The 22,031-nt window shown below is 31.3% G+C and overlaps 2 protein-coding genes, 1 non-coding gene and 1 pseudogene across 3 annotated transcripts; 1 reads left to right on the top strand and 3 right to left on the bottom strand.

Moving 5' to 3' along the window:
- Positions 1-7,428: 7,428 nt before the first annotated feature.
- Positions 7,429-8,312, bottom strand: LOC146941633 (uncharacterized). Its single transcript, XM_085749973.1, has 4 exons — positions 8,163-8,312; positions 7,791-8,055; positions 7,622-7,718; positions 7,429-7,528 (listed from the first exon to the last, which is right to left on the bottom strand). Exons 1-4 carry the CDS (start codon positions 8,310-8,312, stop codon positions 7,429-7,431), a joined length of 612 nt encoding a protein of 203 aa, XP_085606099.1.
- Positions 8,313-12,669: 4,357 nt separating this feature from the next.
- Positions 12,670-13,824, top strand: LOC146941632 (citrate-binding protein-like). The gene is made up of 2 exons (XM_085755440.1): positions 12,670-12,990; positions 13,282-13,824. Exons 1-2 carry the CDS (start codon positions 12,724-12,726, stop codon positions 13,660-13,662), a joined length of 648 nt encoding a protein of 215 aa, XP_085611566.1. The 5' UTR covers positions 12,670-12,723; the 3' UTR covers positions 13,663-13,824.
- A 1,686-nt stretch (positions 13,825-15,510) lies between these two features.
- TRNAI-AAU (transfer RNA isoleucine (anticodon AAU)) lies at positions 15,511-15,584 on the bottom strand. The gene has a single exon. It is a non-coding gene; the product is annotated as a tRNA-Ile (tRNA).
- A 147-nt stretch (positions 15,585-15,731) lies between these two features.
- LOC146941630 (egg cell-secreted protein 1.4 pseudogene) lies at positions 15,732-16,286 on the bottom strand (annotated as a pseudogene).
- Between the last annotated feature and the right edge of the window lie 5,745 nt (positions 16,287-22,031).

Genomic DNA, 22,031 nt, shown 5'->3' with positions numbered 1-22,031 from the left:
AAGAGCCATCTATTTATGGTTGTCATGGGAGGTTATGAAAGCATGCAAGAGATCCATACATATACGGTAGGCAGATTTGACTGAATAAGAGCCATCTACCGAAGCCTTCCAAATACGAGTGTCCTCTCTTCGGGTGGAATACAGTGGTGTTGCAAGGATGGCTGCAGCATCCGAGGGATTAAATAAAGATCGCACAAGTGTATGGTTCCAAGAATTCATACCCGTGTGAAGGAGGTGAGCAACCGTGAGATCATTATAATGTAAAGGCGGAGTAGTAGAAGGCTTAAGAGAGGGAAGACCACGTATCCAAGGCATAGTCCACACATTTATTTTAGAACCATTTCCAATCTTCCACCTGTGTCCCAAGGTAAGCAAGTGCAGTGTACTCCAAAGACTCCTCCAAGTATAGCTTTGATTATGGCCAAGAGGGGCATCCAAGAAATCCCTACGCGGGAAATATTTGGCTTTGAGGATACGAGTAAGTAAGGAGGTAGAGTCAGTCAAGAGTTTCCAACTTTGTTTACCAAGCATTGAAAGATTGAAACCTTCCATGTTACGAAAGCCAAGGCCACCGAGAGTTTTATGATAAGTGAGTTTTTCCCATCGCATCCAATTTATACCACGACGGCCATTCTTTTTAGAACCTCAATAAAATGAATTCATCATCCTCTCAATTTCCTCACAAAGTGAAGTAGGGAGAAGGAAAGCGTCCATACAATAGGAGGGAATAGCCTGAGCAACAGATTTGATCAAAATTTCCTGGCTTAAATATGCAAACCGTCCCTGTAATTTGGGCGAGTTTTGATTTTCGTCCCTGTAAAAAAAAAAAAAATATCCCTGTAAAGTTTTTTTTGTTTTAAAAAGGTCCCTGACCCCACTTTTTTGCTGACATGGGATGGTTTTGGCCACGTGGCAGTTGCTGACTGTGCAACTTTTGCCACATGGCAGTCCACGTCATTAAAAAATTTAATTTTTTAAAAAATTTCTGAAAATTATTTTTAAAAATTAAAAAAATATAAAAAATTCCAATTTTTTTTAAAAATGAAGAAAAAAATTGGTAAACACTTTTTCGAAAAAATGTAATATATAATTTTCAAATACTTTTTTTTAAAATTGAAAATACTTTTTCCAAATTTTATTCGAATTTTATATGATTTTTATATTTATTTTAATATTTTTTTAATTTAAAAATGAATTTTCGAAATTTTGGAAAAAATAATTTTTTAAATTTATACATTCAGATTTTTTAAACGCATTATGATTTGTTATGAAAATATATAATCAGATTATTTTCACATAATTTTAAAAAATATATAATCATATTTTTTCGAAATTGATATTATGATTTTTTAAAAAAAATCAGTTTTTTTAATAATTTTAAAAATTATATATTCAGATTTTAAAAAATTATATAATTTTCCATTTTTTTCATATTTCAAAAAATTATATTTTTTAAAATTATATAATCGGAAATTTTTTTAAAATATTTTTAGGATTTTTTTTATTTTTAAAAATTCTTTTCAGAATTATTAAAATATTTTTTAAAATTTAATATTATGTGGCATGCCACGTCAGCGCCACGTGGCAAAAGTTGCACAGTCAGCAACTGCCACGTGGCCAAAACCATGCCACTTCAAAGTTTGGGTGGGGCCAGGGACCTTTTTAAAACAAAAAAATTTTACAGGGATGTTTTTAAATTTTTTTTTACAGGGACGAAAATCAAAACTCGCCCAAATTACAGGGACGGTTTGCATATTTAAGCCAAATTTCCTTACCGTCACGGGAAAGTGATCGAGCACTCCAAGATTGACATTTGTTCCATATGCGATCCTTCAGATATGAGAAGATCGCCTTCTTGCTGCTCCCAACCATGGAGGGAAGGCCCAAATATTTACCACTACCAATAGCGCCATTAACTCCAAGATTGGTAGAAATAGCGCCATTAACAGTTTCTATAATATTTATTATAGAAAAAACTGTTTAAGGGTATAATTGGGATAATGAAAAAGAAAGTATAAATATATTCATCTAGTTTGTTACACTTTTTAAATGATAAAGGAGAAAAAACCAAACACACACATAAGAGTCGAAGAGATTATTTTCTTTATATCCGGTATAGATTAAAAAACTTGCCATCATCTCTATTTAAATTTACTTCATCGGATAAAAAATATAAGAGATGATTGCATCCACCAAAAAATTGGCTATATCTTATATTTAAGATTTGAGTGAGTATAACAACCTTTCTTTTTTTTTAAGAGTTTTCAACCTTTCATTTTTGTGGCGACTTTCAACATGAGTATTTGTTTTTTTTTTTTTTTTGAAGGAAACATGAGTATTTGTTGACCATCAGCATATTGGCATGTTACTAAGTTGCCAAATTTGAGGGCCTAAGGCAGCAGCCTTAGCTATCTTATCATAGTCGCAAGCCTACAGCCTTTATTTTTTTTGAAAGAAAGCCTACAGCCTTTATGTACACGGCAATGTGGACAATTACCCTTCAATATGTTTTTACTAAGTCTAATATATCTCGCTATCTTTTAGATTAAATATCTTTAACAAATTACTCTTTTAAGTTTTACTTTGTATTTGTAAGAAAAGAAGTTTTATTTTGTAATAGTTGATCATTTAAATCAAAATATATTTAAAATACTTTGCTAAAACTATGCTTATGTGATCATTTAATGCTCAACTATATTTAAAATATATTTTGTAATATAGTTGATCATTTACTCTTTTTTCATCAAACTTAGCTAAAAAAATACTTATGTGATCGTTTAATGCTAAGTTGATGGGTTTAAATTCACTACTTCTAAAACTATGATTTGTAGGTGTATTATTCAATCTTGAGTTGAAATGAAATTGATCGACTACTTGATTTATAATGTTGTTCATGAAACATTTAGGTGTAAAATTATGTTTGAATTCGGAAACAAGAATGAGAAATTGGGTGTAAGTAATCATGATTGATGTCATAAACACTTTTTAGACATGTCAACGCAATGTAAATGATAACTTAAGCATTTCTTTTGAAAAAGTTTGATGAAAAACAGATAAAAAAATGTTAATATTTTATTACTTAGAGCATCCACAATGAAGACATCCATTTTTTTAGTACTTAAATGACTCATGTAACACCCTATTTCTAATAAGCGGTAAAACGCGCGAATACATCAGAAATATTCTAGAAATAGATGCTACGTCTCCGAATAAACCACAATTCATACATGCATAAAGATCATGTTACACAACATAGCAGCAGAACAACATATAATTCATATACATCTCTGGATCTCCAAACTAAATACAAATGTATCTCCAAATCTCAAATAACAAATAACATCTCAACTCCAAAATACATGGTCCAAAAATAAATCCAACATGCAAGAACTACCCTAGATCAGAGCCCTAATCTAGACACTTGCATGAAAAAGAGGAACTCTACTCCTCGGCATCAACAAGCAACAACTAAGCATCCTGCACGCCGTCTACCCGTCCATACAGAAAGGTAGGCGGTCCACCACAGACCACTGAGGGTTAGCATTACATCATCATAATCCACGAAAAACATTTATCATGAACATTGGAAATGAAAGAATATATTCAAGAATAACAATTCATACATATTATTCATAAGTAAACACAACATATACATACTTATCATTCCAAGTTCATCTCCACAAGTGTATCATACACATATCACATATACATAACCCTCCCTCCTAGGACACTAGCATCACATGATCATTATTATCCCCCATCACTTACATTTCAAGCTATCACATTATTATCATAGCATAGCATGCATATTCAACCTCTAATCAAGTCATCAACAAAAACTCTTCATTTATCAACATCAATCAATGAAAACATTACTCACTTCATTACTCATCTAGCATGCTTATCCCAACAAGTACAATTCATCATATCTAAGTTATAAGCAAGCCATCATCATTATCAAAGAACATCACCACATCATATATGTATGTATATATACAATTCTCACCTCATCATTATTATCCAATTAATTATCATCAAATAGATTCACCAAGTGTATAAGTACAAACAAATAAGACATGCAATTAGAGCATAATCAATTATTCACAACCATCCACAAAATCCACCAATGTACATATACACCAATCCACATAATCACAACATTCACCAAATTTCACCAACACACAATTCACCAAGTCATATATTCAATTATGACACAACTCATCAATTATTCAAATGCATGCAATGTTCTAGACTCTTCTCTAGATGCATGTGGTACCAAACTCCTCCAAGGTCGTCACCTTATGATGCAACACAAACATCATTATCAACGGCTATAATCAACGGCAATATGGATACAAGTATCCGGTCAACGGCAATATGGATATAACATCCGACACGACATATGATGCATGAACATATGACTCAATTCACTATGCATATGTTCACAACAATTCAACGGCTATAAGTCAACGGCTATAATCATCATCTAACTATATCATATAGTTCATATCTCCACATAGTTCCTTACATTCCAAATAAAAGAACAATCACAACATATGATCACAAACATCATATTCATCACCTAACAATCATTCATACATCATATCATAATCATATCAATCTAATCATAGAGGGTTCATAAGCAATTGGCCCTCAATGATCATTTTCAATCAAGTTCGTCTCAAAAATCACAATATTGAAAATAATTGAGCACCTAAGCCAAAACCAAGTAAACAAGTTCAATTGCCTATGCCATGTATTCTCATAAGTCACATATGCGTGCAATAGAGATTACATAAGCAATTCATCGGCCAAACACAACGAAATTATACGATTCACTAAGTTCGTCTCTTAATTAATTCATTTCAATGCCAAGCAACATAAGAACTCAATAGACCCCTTTAAACAAAGTTATTTCCTTCATAAAACACCCCTAGATGGTTAGGATAAAGCCCCTACACTTTGGAACAAGTTTGGAAGCAATTAGATTGAAGAAAAATGCATTTTTAGGGTTCCTTGTCAAACAGGATCGTGGCACGTGGGTCTCCCATCGTGGCACGATTTTTCCAGAGTCAAAAACACTAAAATTTCTGGGCAGAATCGTGGCACGTTGGTCCCGCATCGTGGCACGTTCTTAGTTTGACAGACAGCATCAGATTTTTAACCTTCACGTTTTCGAGCATAAAAATCAAACCGTTAATCCGTTTTCGATGCCGTTTTCGCCTACATTCTCCTAACACTTAGCTCTATCATAATGTACAGAAAAATTCAAGTTTCAACCATCCCAAAATCATTTTCCAAAACCTCACATCATACTCATTTTTCAAAACGGTTAACACTCGAATTTTCACACGAAAATCCCGTTTTCTCCCAAACGACTCGACTAACAAAATCACAACATGAAAACAGAAATTCTATCAAGTTCAATTCATCCATCAACATCAAAAACCCAGCCAACAACTTCATATATCAAAATTTCATTTTGGTCCTTCACATGAACAACTTAACACAACTTCACAAATTTGAACCACAACAACAAATCTCTTCATAATTCTCCAATTCATGATACCCAATGCATCAATTCATCAACAACACATCTAACAACAACAACAACCACATCTAATCATGAAATCATCCACAATTTAACAACCACAACTTCATTCTTCATCAATTTCACACAAAATCATATCATATTCATATATATCCATTTTGACATACAAATTCAACAACAACAACACAATTATCATACAAACCATGTTCTCAAACATAACAACAACAATTATGCACGAATTTACATCAATTAAAACCAATTCATCAATTTCATGAAAATGGGTAAAAGAGAAAAGTTATGAAATTATGAGTGAAGCCTAACCCTCTTACCTTAATTCTCCACAATCAATAGCTAGTGCCTCACTTTAGCTCCAACCCTTGATTCTCTAGCCACTTCTAGCTCTCTCTAGTCCCTTCTCTTCAAAACCCTTTTTCTCCTCTTGAGCTTTTCTCTCTAACTCTCTCTCTAATTGTGAAATGAAATGAAATGAAAATGTTTGTAACCCTATCTCTTCACTAACACAAGTTTATAAAGGCTCACTTAATGGGCTTATCTCACAAACCTTAATGGGCCTAACCCATTTCTAATTCAACCTCAAAGATGTTACTACTCACTTACCGGTAAAATATAACACTAACGGTCACTTAACGGTAAATAAAATAATTACTACACTCTCCAACACTTAGTAAAATAAAACCCTCACTAAGCACTAAAAATAACCTTCGGCAAAAATTACAAAATTACCCCTTCCCTCAAAATGACCAAAATACACCTAAGTCCAAAATGACTAAAATACCCTTCTAACACCGAATTCTACGAACCCCAACCAAAAATACATACAGAGGCAATTAATCACATAAGAGCACATATAACAAACACAAATAAATAATAAAATAAATCTAACGAAAATCGGGCTGTTACAACTCACACATGTACACATTACTCATTTATAATTTTTTAACAGTAGTACTTAATAAACACTCAATTCCTCCAACCTAGCATGTCACACAAATTTCTTAAACTAGACCATCGACCCGTGCTCCGCACGGGTCCTACCGACTAAAATATGTATGAATAAGTTATTAAAATATGTATGAATAAGTTATATCATAATAATAATAATAAAAAATATGAAATATTCACATGATAAAAATGTATTACATTAATCATATCATATTGACATTAATATAGTTTGAAAACCGTCCATTTTACATTAATTATCATACATTACGAAATACTATAAAAAAGACATTTGAAGTGACATTAGTATTTTCACATTCATCATTAGTTATCATCAACCCATCTTTTTTTTTTACGTATTCAACCCATCTCTTAAAATAACTCTTGTTAATAGTCATTACAAATAAAACAAACAAAAATTGACTCCTTTGAAACTTGATCCAATCCTTACACCAATTCCATATTAAGTTTGTGTGGCAAGACTTTGTAATTCCCCTCATTAAATCCTACCATGACATTCTCTAGCTTATATGTTCCTCCTTCTTCAACCATTCCTTGAATCGTTGGCACCAGGAACTTACGAACAGTGGCATGGATCTGTCCTCGCTAAACAAAAAATAACATGTCATTAACATAAACCATATTATATGTTATCGTAGTGACAACTTGAAAAAAGGATCATTTATTTATATAATCGATTTATATAATATACCTTCTCATCAACCAATATCATGTTCATGAAGATGATATTGTCTAGATTTTCCTTATCACGGATCAACCATATATGGGCCACACGGACAATCAACTTCAAATCCTTCTTTCCACCTGTCACAACTGAAATGGGGGTGAAAATGTTTGCCATATTAGCAAGTGCAAGAAACCGTTATATTTGCTTAAAGTAGAGAATGGTTGTATTCTTATTTGCAAGAAACAGACTTAGTGTTGTCATGGGTTGAAAAGTAGTTTTCAATATTAGTTGCAAATTCACCCCAAAGAGAGCAACGGATCCTTGTGTTCCTGAAACACCAAATAACACAATCAACTCGATCATGAGAATAAAATCATTAGTTGAAATAAACCGATAAGTTATCTCAATATTGCATATCTTACTCTAAATCCTCGAGTGTAAGATCAATGACTTTGCTTTTTCTTCCATTCTTTTTGGTTTCACGTACACTATCTTTCTCAACTACATGACCAATGATATCTACAACAAAAAAATATGCATTAACATCACAGCTAGTAACAAATTCGCAAATAAAAAGGTAGGATTTCATACCAACAACCATGTCCTCTGACGGAGAGATCAAAATGTCTTTGAAAGACATGAATTCAAACACGTTCCGAGGTAAATTGCCTGCATTCACCTTAGTAAATCTCGCATTTGCTGCCATGTTAAGTTTGTGCTTGTGTGGCAAGAGTTTGTAAGGCCCCTCATTAAATCCTACCATGACATTCTCTAGCTTATATGTTCCTCCTTCTTCAACCATTCCTTGAATCGTTGGCACCAGGAACTTACGAACAGTGGCATGGATCCATCCTCGCTAAACAAAAAATAACATGTCATCAAATATAAACCATAGTATATGTTATCATAGTGACAACTTGAAAAAAGGATCATTTATTTATACAATCGATTAATATAATATACCTTCTCATCAACCAATATCATGTTCATGAAGATAACATCATCTGGATTTTCCTTATCACGGATCAGCCATATATGGGCCACACAGACAACCAACTTCAAATCCCTCCTTCCACCTGTCACAGCTGAAATGGTGGTGAAAATGTTTGCCATATTAGCAAATGCAAGAAAGAGTTATATTTGATATATATTTGCTTAAAGTCGAGAATGGTTGTATTGGCACAAATAAGTGGTATTTAAATAGGTAATTGGCAATTCTCTTCGTCAATTTCAAATGTGAATAATCATAGTGTTCTAAAGGTAATAATTACTATTCAAAAATTTATAATTGCAATTAACGACGTTTTAAAGTCATTAACAACGTTTCTAATTGTCATTAACACTACGTCATAATTACTATTCAAAATCGAATCAAATATTAAACAGCAATAATTTTTAAAATAAGTATGTCATAATTGTTTTTAATAGGTAGTAATTGGTAGAGTGGTTAGTGCATAATGCATAAAATCAATTAAAAGTGTGGAGTACCGTGGATTAAAAGGACGTTAACGACGATTTTAATGGCCATTAACGACGTTTTCAAGCCATTAACTACGTTCTTAATTGCCATTAACAGTACGCAATAATTACTATTCAAAATTGAATCAACCATGATACGTGTTATTTTTTGAAATAAGTACGTCATAATTAATTTTAATAGGTAGTAATTGGTAGAGTGATTAGTGCATACTTTAGTGGTAAAATTCGAGGGATATTTCACCTTGAAACGCATATCCTCCTACCACTCTGTATCGGATAGCACACTATAGTGTAAATAATGCATGTGTGAAACATTGAAATGTCAGTAGAATAATGTGACAGGAAACACTCATATGCGTGAAACAGCAAGGCCTAAAAAATGTATGCGCGAAACATCTTCAATTGCCATACACTTAGGGATGTTTATGTGTAGGCGTGAAACATTTTTAATGGCCATTAACGACGTTTTCAAGCCATTAACTACGTTCTTAATTGCCATTAACAGTACGTAATAAGTACGATTGAAAATCGAATCAACCATGATACTACTTATTTTTTGAAATAAGTACGTCATAATTACTTTTAATAGGTAGTAATTGGTAGAGTGATTAATACATGTTTCGACTTGATTAGGCTTTAATAGGTATTCAATTGCATTAACGAAGTGAGAGAACTTTTTTCAAGGTAGAATAAACGGATGTGATCAAATGCATGAACGGATGAGATTACTCGTTTAGGAGGGAAAAAAGCTAGGGAATTAGGGCAAAATAGGGAGGATTAGGGCAAACATGCTAGCCAAGCAAGTCTAGCTTTTATAATAAAGGATGAGACATACTAATCAACAATTAATAATTTTATATCATTATATTTCATGTTTTTAATATTTAAAAAGCGTGGGTCCCACTTAAGATCTTAGAGTCTTTAGTGAGACCTTGGATCTTATAAGATCCCAAAAACTTTTCTCCACAATGGAGATGTCTAATAAATACCAAATCATAAAACTTTGACACTCCCACATTAGGATGGTCTTAAAGGGCTAATTTATTACCAATTTAAAATCTTCTACTTTGTATATATGTTAACAATGAATATTTAGTAAGCATAGTTTGATAAAATTATAATTTTTTATTCATATCAATTTTGTAATGATTTAAAATTTGTATGAATCAAATCCATCAATTTTTTTAATTAATATTTACTTATAATCGAGACAAAAAGGAAGAAAGATTGGCGACCCTAAGCTTTCTTTCTTCTCCATCCATTGAGAAATTGTGGTTTTATGTAAAAAAAAAATTACGTATGATCATCCCTATGCATCTATTTTTCTTTCAATTTATATTAGTGATTTCTACATATATCAAATTTTTTTATTGTGTTTTTCCTTAATTTCGTCATGTGAGTGCGGTGTTATGTTGTTCGTAGTTTTGTGCGGCGTTGATTGACTTCGCGTCTTGTTGTGATGTCGTTCGGATAAATTTGAACGTCAATGTTGTAGATCAAAAAACATGAATATTCCGAGCACTTATATTTTCTTATATTATTTGTTGGTATTATGCTCTTATATGCTATTAATTTAAGTGTTGTGAATTTGTACACACATTCACCCGTTATATTTTTAGTGATGTTAACCATGTATTTGTATATGATGTACTTTTATCAAGTTAAACAAATAAATATCATTTTATTTTTGTAAAAAAAATTCAAAAGGAGTATAAAATAATAAATGTGACATTCGTCGTAAAAAGAGAGGACAAAATCAATATAGACGCTATCAAACAGTAAAAGAGTAAATCAATATAGACCGGCTACTAGATGACTAGATGTTATTCTTCTAAGTTCTAACAGTAAGGATGCATGACTAACTTACGGACAAGGACTCGTCGTGTGTCATAAATATTAGATAAGATCTATCCGATTTTTTTTAATTACAAGATCCATCCAATTTATGGTCAACGAAAACCAACAATTATTGTATATATGGCTTTATTCTATTTTGAATTTAATTAGTATGGCTTGCGAGTGTATAAATATTTTCAAATATATATCTGAATATATATAGATAATGTGGCAATATAATAGAATGACATGATATTAAAATATGATTGGATGAACGTGTAAAGAATTTAAATATTTTACTTAGAATTTAAATATTTTACTTTTTAGGTAAATCATTTGAATTAGCACATAAATGTTTTTTTTATTTGTTGATAATTACGTGAAAAACGTCTGAAAAAAAGTTCAATCCAATCATGCATCATCAAAGTTAGAAGCTACAACTGTCAACTGCACACATCGTAAATTTTTAATTATTAGAGATAAAATGTCATCTTTTATCATTGTAAATTTGTTTACACGAACAACTCACCATTTTGTTTTCAGATTACAAGCTGGCCTAAACCAAAAAAGAAAGATTAACCCGTAACTAAATTGAGTGGGACACTTCCATAGTATATCAAAGAGGAACATGTTAGCCACTTATTACTTTCACAATATATGAACGATGATATATACACTAACTTCCCAATCCATTTCCTAACAACTTTTTAATATTCATCAACAAACTCCAATAAATTGAGTTATGGACAACTCGTCATTTTTCCACTTCATATAATAATTTCAAGCTACACTTAAACGAGTGGTATGAGTGTTTCATTATCTTCTCAAGTGGATATAATATATCCGTAAGACGAATAGTTTAAAAGAATCCAATTTCAATTTATATAATAAAAGCAATTATTAAATATGTCTTACTTAACTCACAGCTGAACTTTAAATTATTAGTGTTTTTCGATTTCCTCAAAAAAAAAAAAAGCGTTAACCAAAGAAATTCATTTTTTTATCATAGTCCAAAAGAAAGAAAAAAAGCACTTTCTATTGTTTCTCATTGTTGTAAAAAATAAATAATCACTCTTTAGATTGTTATTAAATGAAAACACGTGAATAAACATCATCTAAGTCATACAAAATGAAATTGAATTTTAAAGACAACAAAAAAATTTCTATAAAAAAATATGAAATTGAATTTTAAAGATAAAAATAAATTTTCTATAAAAAATGTTACGAATGTATTATATATATATATATATATATATATATATATATATATATATATATATATATATAACAAATGGCTTTTAAATATTATTATGAAAATTTGTCAACCACTTGATTTGTTGAATGATACTCTTTATTGGATAAAACTCATGTTAGTCTCACAATAGAGAACAAATCCAATATAAAATGGTGAGATCCACACGAATTTTACCAAATAAAAAAATATGTTAGAGATAGTATTATAAAGGGATTATTCTAACAATCCTTTTTCATCCGTTGAATCCACTTGCATCAAGAATTGACATATTAGTTTCTCTTGATTCAAACTCATTTAAAACGCAAGTTGACCAATATAGATTTGAAAATAATCGGTTCAACCAATTTTCTTTTTTTTTTGGTTACTTAAAGTTTAGGTGGGTTCGGCCCCGGTCACCACCAGGGTCAGGGCACGCCTCCGGGTCCAAAGGACACTTATAGAGGTACTTACATATCACCCACCAACACTGCCCTCACATCGGCAGAAGGAATCGAACACACAACCTTCTGCAAGGAAGTGGCCCGTTCCTTACCAACTGAGCCAACGTGTGTTGGTCGGTTCAACCAATTTTCATTTTCTCATTTTCATTTATTTATTTTTGTCATATTAAGAACAAATTTAACTATTCTCTCCTACCATTATTATAAACAACAATTCATTTTTCACCTCTATTAAATATTGAATAAATAATGTATCTGATTTTCTTTATAATGATAGACGTGACCGGTTTATATTATAAACCGAGTATATCAATTATTCAATAATTTTAAAAAAGAAATTTTGTTTGCAAGAAATTTTGCTAGCAATGACAAAAAAAACTATTACTACAAAGTATCTATCTGTACACATCTTCTACGTTTAAAAGATTGGCTATATATACTCCTACCCACAACCATATAGAGCACAATCAAACCATCCTCATTACTCATCTATCAAGCCCTTCCACCTAAAACAATGGCGTTGTTACCAATTCTGCACCTTGTCCTTTTACCATTACTCATCTATCAAGCCACCATTCCCTCAGCCGCTGTGGATCCCACAATAGGGTTCACTCGTCTCTCATTAGATAGCTCAAACTTTATTGTTCAAAAGCCTTACGATGTCTCACAAAGCGAGCGTTACAGCTTTATAAATGGTGTGCACAAATTTTGGATATACCCAACAGACAAGCCTTTCGAGACTGGCAGCTCTACACAACCACGAACCGAGATTCGTATTAGGGTAAGTGTGTGTTTGATTCTACGATGATAAAAATTAATTGATTTTGTAAAATTTGTTTTCATTAAAAATCTATTAAATAAAAGTGGGTTCAATAATAATTTAAGTGTAAAAACCAATCAAAAACTTTTACAAATTATAGTTTCAAATTACAATAAATTCTAGAGACAATTTTGCTAAAAAAAAGTTCCAGAGACAATATCATCAGCATAACTCAAATATGTCAAAATCAATTTTACTTGTCTGAGATTATTTATAGTTCTCATGCGCGATACCTAAGGTTTTACTTTGCAGGGGTACGATTATACATCTGGTGTATGGCAATTTGAAGGGCAGGGTTATGTTCCTGGGGGCACATCAGGAGTGTGTATTATGCAAGTGTTTGGTGCAAATCCTACTTCGACAACCTCACAGCTTAGGGTCTATGATGGTTCATTAACTTATTATAGGGGTCCTGTTCTGTCTCCAAATATCTATAATAGGTGGTTCAAGGTGAACGTTATTCATAATGTGGGTGCTAACAATGTTAAGGTTTATATTGATGGTGATCTCAAGTATGATACTGCTGGTCGTGGAGATGCCAATCACTACTTCAAATTCGGGGTTTATGTTCAGAATGATCCTTCAAGCTACATGGAATCTCGTTGGAAAGATATTAAACTTTTTAGAAGATAGAAGAAAGTGTCATCGTTTAATATTAGTACGTACTAAATAAATTTGAATAAGACACATGACTTGTTTACATGTGACACTAATAATAAATTTAGAGAATGAAATACTCTTGTATTGTTGTTCTGTTTGATTACATTCAAAAAATAGTAAGAGTTCTATTTAAAATACACAAGAATGATATAGGAAACTACTATAGTTTGTGTTGATTCCTAACATTAATTGGAATTTTCTCTTCTTATTATTAAAAACAAAAGTTTCAATGAGCTGGTTAAATGTCACTTGAATTTTCTCTTCTACTATAGTTCTGTTTAAAGATAAAGGATTTTCTCTACGTGAAGAGACCTAAGGAGGGATAGATGTGAGGAAAACAACAAAAAAATGCCACTTGAATTATTGCATTGCATTGCACCATATTGACAAAAAAGGAAAAAGACAGAATTTGGAATTTAGGATAATTACTAGTTTTCTGTAAACGGTTTGACTTTGGAGATAACCTTGCGAGGAGTAAGAGCATCCACAACGGTAGTTCCCTAACAAAGACTCTTTAAATGGACCCCACGTGACACATCACTTATTTATAATTTTTTAACAAAAGTATCTATTAAGGACTCAATGACTCCAATGACAATATATTAATAAGGACTCCAATGAAAAGTACTTAAATATGTCTCACTATCTTTACATATTAAACAAAGATAATTTATCTATTACTCATTTTTACAAGTGAGATCAAGTAGTACACATTTTATTACTTCTTTATGTAAGTGGGACCAAGTAGTACATATTTTATTACTTCTTTATGCAAGTGGGACCAAGTAGTACACATTTTATTACTTTTTTAAACGTGGGACCCGTTAGTTATCCAGGAGAGAGAGAGTCCTTATATAGTTGTCAGTTCCTTAACGGAGACTCAATTTTTCTTCCTCCAATGAAGGATCCTTAACAGAGAGTGGTCTTTCTTAAGTAAGGACCCCATTGGAGATGCTCAGAAACTAAAGCCGCTTGTTTTTGGAAAGAAAAATCATATCTGCACGTGAGGAACTATCCTTAGAGTTAGAGTGGTTTATTGAGGGACCGGATTCCTTGTATAGTTAGGAAAGATTATCGGTTGTTTGACTTGTTTCTACACTTTTAAAAACTATGGATAATTTATTAAAACAATAAAATAAAAAATGATTCAACAATCTATTAAAAATTAGCCACTTAAATAAATTTTAAAATGAAGTAGAAATTAGCCTGTGTGTACCACTCGCAATTTTATTTAATTTATGTGGTTATTCTTCACTTGGTGTTGGATAAATTTTCAACAATTGTTCAAAGAAAATATTTTTCTTTTACAAGCTCAAAAGCAACTTATATATCACCAAATTTATTTGAAAAATGAAGTGGCACAGTATTTTTGTGTACCAGTATACTGAAAATAAATATATTCTAAATACTTTTTTTGAAGGAAATTCTGTTCTAAAAATAACATGATAATAAATAATTAAATACATTAAGTTCAACAAAATTTTAAGATACTGAAGTTGATTATTTTTATTTTTATTTTATAAAAGTACTCGTACTTTACAATATTTTTTTGACAGGACCCGTAGTTTAGATTGAAGAGTTTAATCTGGTCACTTAGAAAGTTACGGTGAAAATGAAAGCATGTCTAGAAATTGTTTGTATAGAATGTCTAACATAAATTAAAAAAGTGAAACAATATTCCGTGAACTTTTCTATTAAAAATTTAAGAAAATAACGTCAACTAGTCCTTAATTGGGTAATGAATACTACTCGAGCAAACCGTTACCAAAAAGTAAAGGGCGCAGGAGCGGATATACTTGCAGAAATAAAAGAAAAAAAAATTGGCCCATGCAGGTTTCGAACCTGCGACCTTCGCGTTATTAGCACGACGCTCTAACCAACTGAGCTAATGGGCCAATTCTTGTTGATGAGATGCAGTAATTGATTATATTATAAATAATGATATCTCATGTGACAGTTTTGTTTTCCATACGATAGAAATGGTATCATCACTCACTCAAAAAAGCATGCATATATAGCCGAAAAAAGAAAAGAGACGAGAGTACAAAGGAGATAACATCATATATTATATGGTAGCTCTGTTACATAACATTTTTTATTGATGGATTAAACGTGGCATGCATTTTATAAGAGTAGGAACTTCAATAATCATTGATAGGTGCAGGTGCAGGGGCATCAACAGTGATAGATGGTAACAATGAATTGTTAATGGTGGCAACACGAGCACAAAAGCCACGTAGAATTTCAGCTTCTTCTACTGTGAGACCCAACGAGGTAAGCAAATTGCCCCAACATTCTTGAGCTATAGTAAGAAGAGCATTACAACAACCAGATCCAAGATGTGTCTGACCATTGAGAAAAAACGTAACAATATCACCAGTACAATGTTGTAGCTCCAACATTGTCTCCCAACATTTGTTGTTGGGGCCACTGCCATCAAATAATTCTAAACGTGATGCTAGGGTTTTGGTTGAGCTCAATGACGTTGCTGTAACTATTGTTGACAAGGATATGATAACAAACAGTTTCAAAAAGAAAGCCATGGCAGGAGATTATTTAGTGATAATGGGAATGATACGTAGAGTGAGAGATAGAGATTATTTGATGTGATGAAAAACGAGGAACGGGTGATGGTAATTTATATAGCATTATATGTTTGGCCATTAGGTTCTATAAAGCTTTTACTATACCCAATTTGTATGACTATAGTCTATAGAGTTTCCAACGGTTATTTTTCAGTTAAGGAATTAAAGAAATAAATTAAGAGTGATATATAAAAGTGTAACTGTGAAAGTGAGGATCTGAAAGGAACCCTGGTGGAAAATTAAATTAAACAAGAGAGTGTGAAGCTGCATTATTATTTTTATGGCAATGAAACTTGTTTGTTTTTTTATTTGTAAATATTTGATTGTACATATGATCTCATATTGTGTATGTGTATATACGTTATGCAGATGGAATCTTTAATTGCTAATTAAACACGTTCACTTACAATTGAGTTGTTGTTACAAATATAGTGGATCTACAGCAAAGGCATTATACAATTTATTGTCTTTACCGTTCCTGTTATCTTCTGTTACAAGTTACTGTTCTAACAGTGTGAATTATAGTAATTTTTCAACTCTAATATTGACTGCAAAGGGTGAATCGATTGCTGTCATTTTGTTACACATAATGGGAGACTTCTTTGGTGATATATGAGTAGCTTATAAAAGATCAATAAAGAGCGTGGACATGAATTTGTGGTCTTCTCCAGCTTTTAGCAGCTCAGGCTTCTAAGGTGCACGGACATGTAGTATTTTATAGTTGGTTTGATTTCTTAGATGCCTAACCATGTATGATGTGCAGGGGCGGATCCACTGTGAAACATGGTGTGGCAGTGGCCACACTAGAGTATTTCCCATTTTTTTTTTCTTCATATACTTGACTTAAATAATTATATATATAATATAAGTCACTCACATATCACAGGTTTCTCTCTTGGCCTAGCGGTTTATGCTTGATGGATGATTCGTATGACCTGTTGCTATACTGTTTAAAGTGTCAATGGTCTACTTTGTTAATATATATAGTTGCTTTGAAAGTTTTGCCACACCAATATCAAATGTCTAGATCCGCCCCTGATGATGTGTTTATTTGATTTCACTCACCAAATTTGCATAGATAGTAACAAAATGTATTTATGATGAATGTTCCTGATAATACATATGAATTTAATTTTAATGATTTATATAGATTAGGGACTATAAAATTGGTAGGCGTACATGCTCATAGAAAGAAGACCTAAAATTTGGTAGATTCGGCTCTTCTTTCAAAACCAATATGTTGTATATGAATTTTAAAAAATAAACTAAAATCCGATGGAACCGTTGATAAATAAAAGGCTCGCCTTGTAGTTAAGGATTTGGGACAAAGAGAAAATATAGATTTCTTCAACACTTTTTCTTCAATCACAAGGATAACATTCGTAAGGGTAATAATATTTTTTCCACTATCCATAATTTAGAAGTATATCAAATGGATGTTAAAGCAGTTTTTTTTAAATAGTGAACTAGAAGATGAAATATGTATGGAACAACTTGAAGATTTGTAAGTTAGATAATTTTTGGTATGATCTTAAACAGGACCCTAAGAAATGGAATGAAATTTTTGACAACTTAATGATATCAAATGGTTTTAAAAGTGAATGAGAGTGACAAATATGGAATGAAATTTTTGACAACTTGATGATATCAAATGGTTTTAAAGTGAATGACAATGACAAATATAGTTACTACAAATCTAAAAATAACATTTGTACAATCATATCTCTTCGTGTTGACAACTTACTCATATTTGTGTGGTTTGAAGTTAGAAATTGAGTTCAAGACTATGAGTCATTTTAGTAAATTTAAATCTTACTCACTTTGTAGATATTCAAATTGAAAGACACATTTGTTTATTCACAATTCTTATAGAAGCATCTTATCAAAATGAAGTACAAGTAATATGTAACCATTCAAAATATCTAACCAACAAGTTAAAAATTACCTCCAAATTACTTTATCATACAATCTAATGGTAGTGTAAATCATTCATAAATAAAAAATTCAATAAGAGTCAAAATTCTCCCTAATAACTAACTTCGAGCATCTATGACCTCCAACACTTTAAAAGGTTTAGAACTAAATTTTTATCATTCCCTAACCGCACAACTGTATATCAAATCAACATTACCCCTTGTCACTTTGAACACATCGGGTCTTTTAATTATAAAAGATTTGACAATTTGGTTCCTATATGATACAAAGTTCCTATAAGTAACAAATATTTGGGATCAAGATGTTTAATCATTGTAATTTAAAAGACTAAGATGACTAAAAAAACTCAAGACATTAAATTGTCTAAAAAAATTAATTTAATGTTTAATATTTGTAATTTAAAGACTAAAATGAATAAAGAAAACTTAAGACATTAGATTGTCTAAAAAATTTAATTTAATGTTTAATATTTGTAATTTAAAAGACTAAAATTAATAAAAAAAGTCAAGACATTAAATTGTCTAAAAAAATTAATTTAAGAAAGCAAAATAGAACGAAATCTTATAAATAACTTTTTTTTCTTCAAAAAGAAAAGATGTACTTTTTTTCTTGGTCAAAGAACATTAATATGAATTAAACGGAGAAAGAAAATATATGTAAGATATTCTATTTATTATGGAAGAACAGGCCAATCAAACATTTAATTCATACGTGGCATTTGCCAAATAATGTATTTAGCATAAATCACCTATTGAGTTGCCAATAAAAAAGCTCTCGTACGTGTTTCTTCTCATAAGATATTCAGCATACCAGTATAAAAAGTGTCGGATACATTGTAAAAAAAAAAAAAAAAAAAGAGAGAGTTGAAAACATTAAGCAATAGTTGAATCAAAATCAATCCATCATCATAAAATGGCTGAAGCACGTTCTAATGAATCGCTTAAAATCACAAACGAAAATGAGTTCACTGAAAAGGAAGCTGCTGAGCAACTTATTCAGCTGAGCGAAGAAGTTAGGATCAGTAGCAGCAAGAGGAATATGATTACATTGGAAAAAGGATTGGAGTTGGTTGATGAAGCAATAACTAATATTGAATCTCATCAGCCAGAGAATCATCAATATGAGATGAAGAAATTTCGATCTCTTGGTGTTGTTTACATGGAGACTGCCCCCAAATGTAGCAGAAATCGTATTAACCGCAAGAGGAATATGACAATATTGGAGAAAGAAAAGGCTGATCAAGGAATAATTAGCAAATCCATAACTAAGATTGAATCACCTCAGGCAAACAATCATCAAGAGATGAAGAAATTTCGACCTCTTAAGGATATACACAAGGTGACTAAACGCATTAGCGTCAAAAGGGACAAAGGAACCAAAACCCTAAACCAGGGTAGGTGAACGTCTTGATGCTTGTGTTGGTAATAGTATCTTCTCAGTACTAGATTTTCTAGCTAGCTTTGTTAATTAATTTTTAGTTCCATTGTTGAATTAAATCTAAATATCTTGATAAGACAATAACTATGTATTAATAATAATCATCATCATCAATTTTTATTTAGGGATCAATCGAGCTCTTTCGGTTTTCATAAAGGATTTTGTTTTCTCTCCATTTCTCACATTTAATGGTGTGCTTGTGTGTAGGATATATCTCAAGCAATTGGAAACACATACAATCACACATACTTTTATTTAGTTTTCAGATTTGTACTATTATCTTATGCAATGTGCGTGTGTGTTTGACTTTTCATTACTTTGTATAAGGAGGGAAATATAGCCTCTATAAATTGTTGTTCTTGCAATCACAATTACGATCACAATATAAAAGTTTTAGGGATTTGTGCGACGGCGTCCTCATCACAATCACAATTAACCTCACATTTGTCCGTATTTTACCCTAGAGTATATATCAAGGTTCACAATATATCACAACTGGAATTTAGAATTCGATGATCCTTGTACTCCTTTTGATATATCTACCTATAAGATTCTTTAAAATTGAGGAAAGGGGGTGGAGAGACGTGAAATGAGGGAGAGGGAGTTGAGGTGAGCTTAAAGAGAGCAATACACAAGAAGAGAAATATTTCTATGGAGTAAAGAGGGTCAACAATAACAATGGTTTTACACCGGTCACTACGTTCTACTCACTACTTAGGTACTAGGCCCCTCTATAAATATAGGAAAATAAATGGTGAACATCTCATGTCGAGTATGCGAGGAAGTCTTGTAGGATCACAAATTTTTGATCAAACTATTTACGCGTACATATATACTTGAATAAAGTAAAAAGAGAAAAGAACTAATTAATTTGTATTTTTCAAATAATTAAATCATATATGCATGTTTGTGCGTGCGTCCAAATAATTTGTTAATATATTTTTGCTCATGTAAGTATTTTCCGTTGTATACACTTGGAAGAGAAAGAGAGAAAATAAAATGAGTGTTGTGATAGAAGTGGTAGATTGATGATTTGATAGGAAGGGAAAAAAAAGATATAGATGATATGTTTAATGGGTGTTTGAAAATAGGCTTAATTGCATGTTTGATCCCTTATGTTCATTTTAGTTTTCAAGTTGGTCCCTTATGTTTTAAAAGTTTCAAGTTGGTCCCTTACGTTTTAAAAGTTTCAAGTTGATCCAAAACGTTACTCACATTGGAATAAGTTATTCCATTATGTGACATGATATTGGGTTTAATTAATAAAACAAAAAAAATTTAAAAATGTTTTAAAACTGATTTTCTAAATAAGTTAAGTTTCATCACCCATATTGCCAACCCGAATCTTTAAACGTTAAGTGACTGAAGTGACTAACTTATTCCAATATGAGTATCATTTTGGACCAACTTGAAACTTTTAAAACGTAAGGGACCAACTTGAAACTTTTAAAACATAAGGGACCAACTTAAAAACTAAAATAAACATAAAGGATCAAACATGCAATTAAACCTTGAAAATATTAGATATACGTTTAATGGGTGTTGGAAAATATTAGATATACAAATTCTTCTAAAAAAAACATCATTGTGGGTAATATTACATTATATTCCTTCCATGAACGAGCACATAAATACTGCTATTATCTAAATCTATATAATTCTATGGATACATACGAAATTTCTTTTAAGCAAAAAAATGTTAGTAATTTAGTTGATAGAAATATAAAAAAGGGATTTCAATCTTGAAAATGCTTTATTTCTACAACTTTTACGTTTCTTCTCAAAACAAACAAATTGTTATGTCTCTATTAATCTAACGGTATACAGTATAACCGGCTGGAGAGAATCCAATTTAGTTATTTAGCTGACAAAATATACAAGCATTGTTTAAATAGATATAGTGGTCAACATTATCTCTCTCTAGCACACCCCTTACATAAATTTAGAAATTGTTTTAATTAAAATTTTAAATATATTTTTACTGGCTCATTTACTCATCAAAATTTAAAAATGTCGTATAAATACATGAACAGTTCTTTTCGCTAAAATCTGACAAGTAAAAAGGAAGGTGTTACTTTTGTTTTTGCATATTGGTTTTTAGAAAGAAAAACAAAAGGTATCCATGTTCAAAGTTTAAGGCTGCATTTAGTACTTTGATCAATTTTGCCCTAACTTTATCAATTAATTTACACTTGCATAAAAATGGAGTAGATGAGTAAGTGAACCGATAAAAGGTAAGAATATATTTAAAATTTCTTACTAAGTAAAATCATTTCTTGATATATGCAAATAACTTTAATGTATATATTATATATAGCAACTGTTTATCTTCTCTCTCTCTCTCTCTCATAAAAACCAAACTTCTTCATCAAATTCTCTCAAGAA

This window comes from Medicago sativa, chromosome 3, assembly GCF_051527215.1.
Source record: "Medicago sativa cultivar Bolivia chromosome 3, Bolivia_mono, whole genome shotgun sequence".
Lineage (NCBI taxonomy): Eukaryota > Viridiplantae > Streptophyta > Magnoliopsida > Fabales > Fabaceae > Medicago > Medicago sativa.
This window is presented reverse-complemented; position numbering and strand designations above follow the sequence as displayed.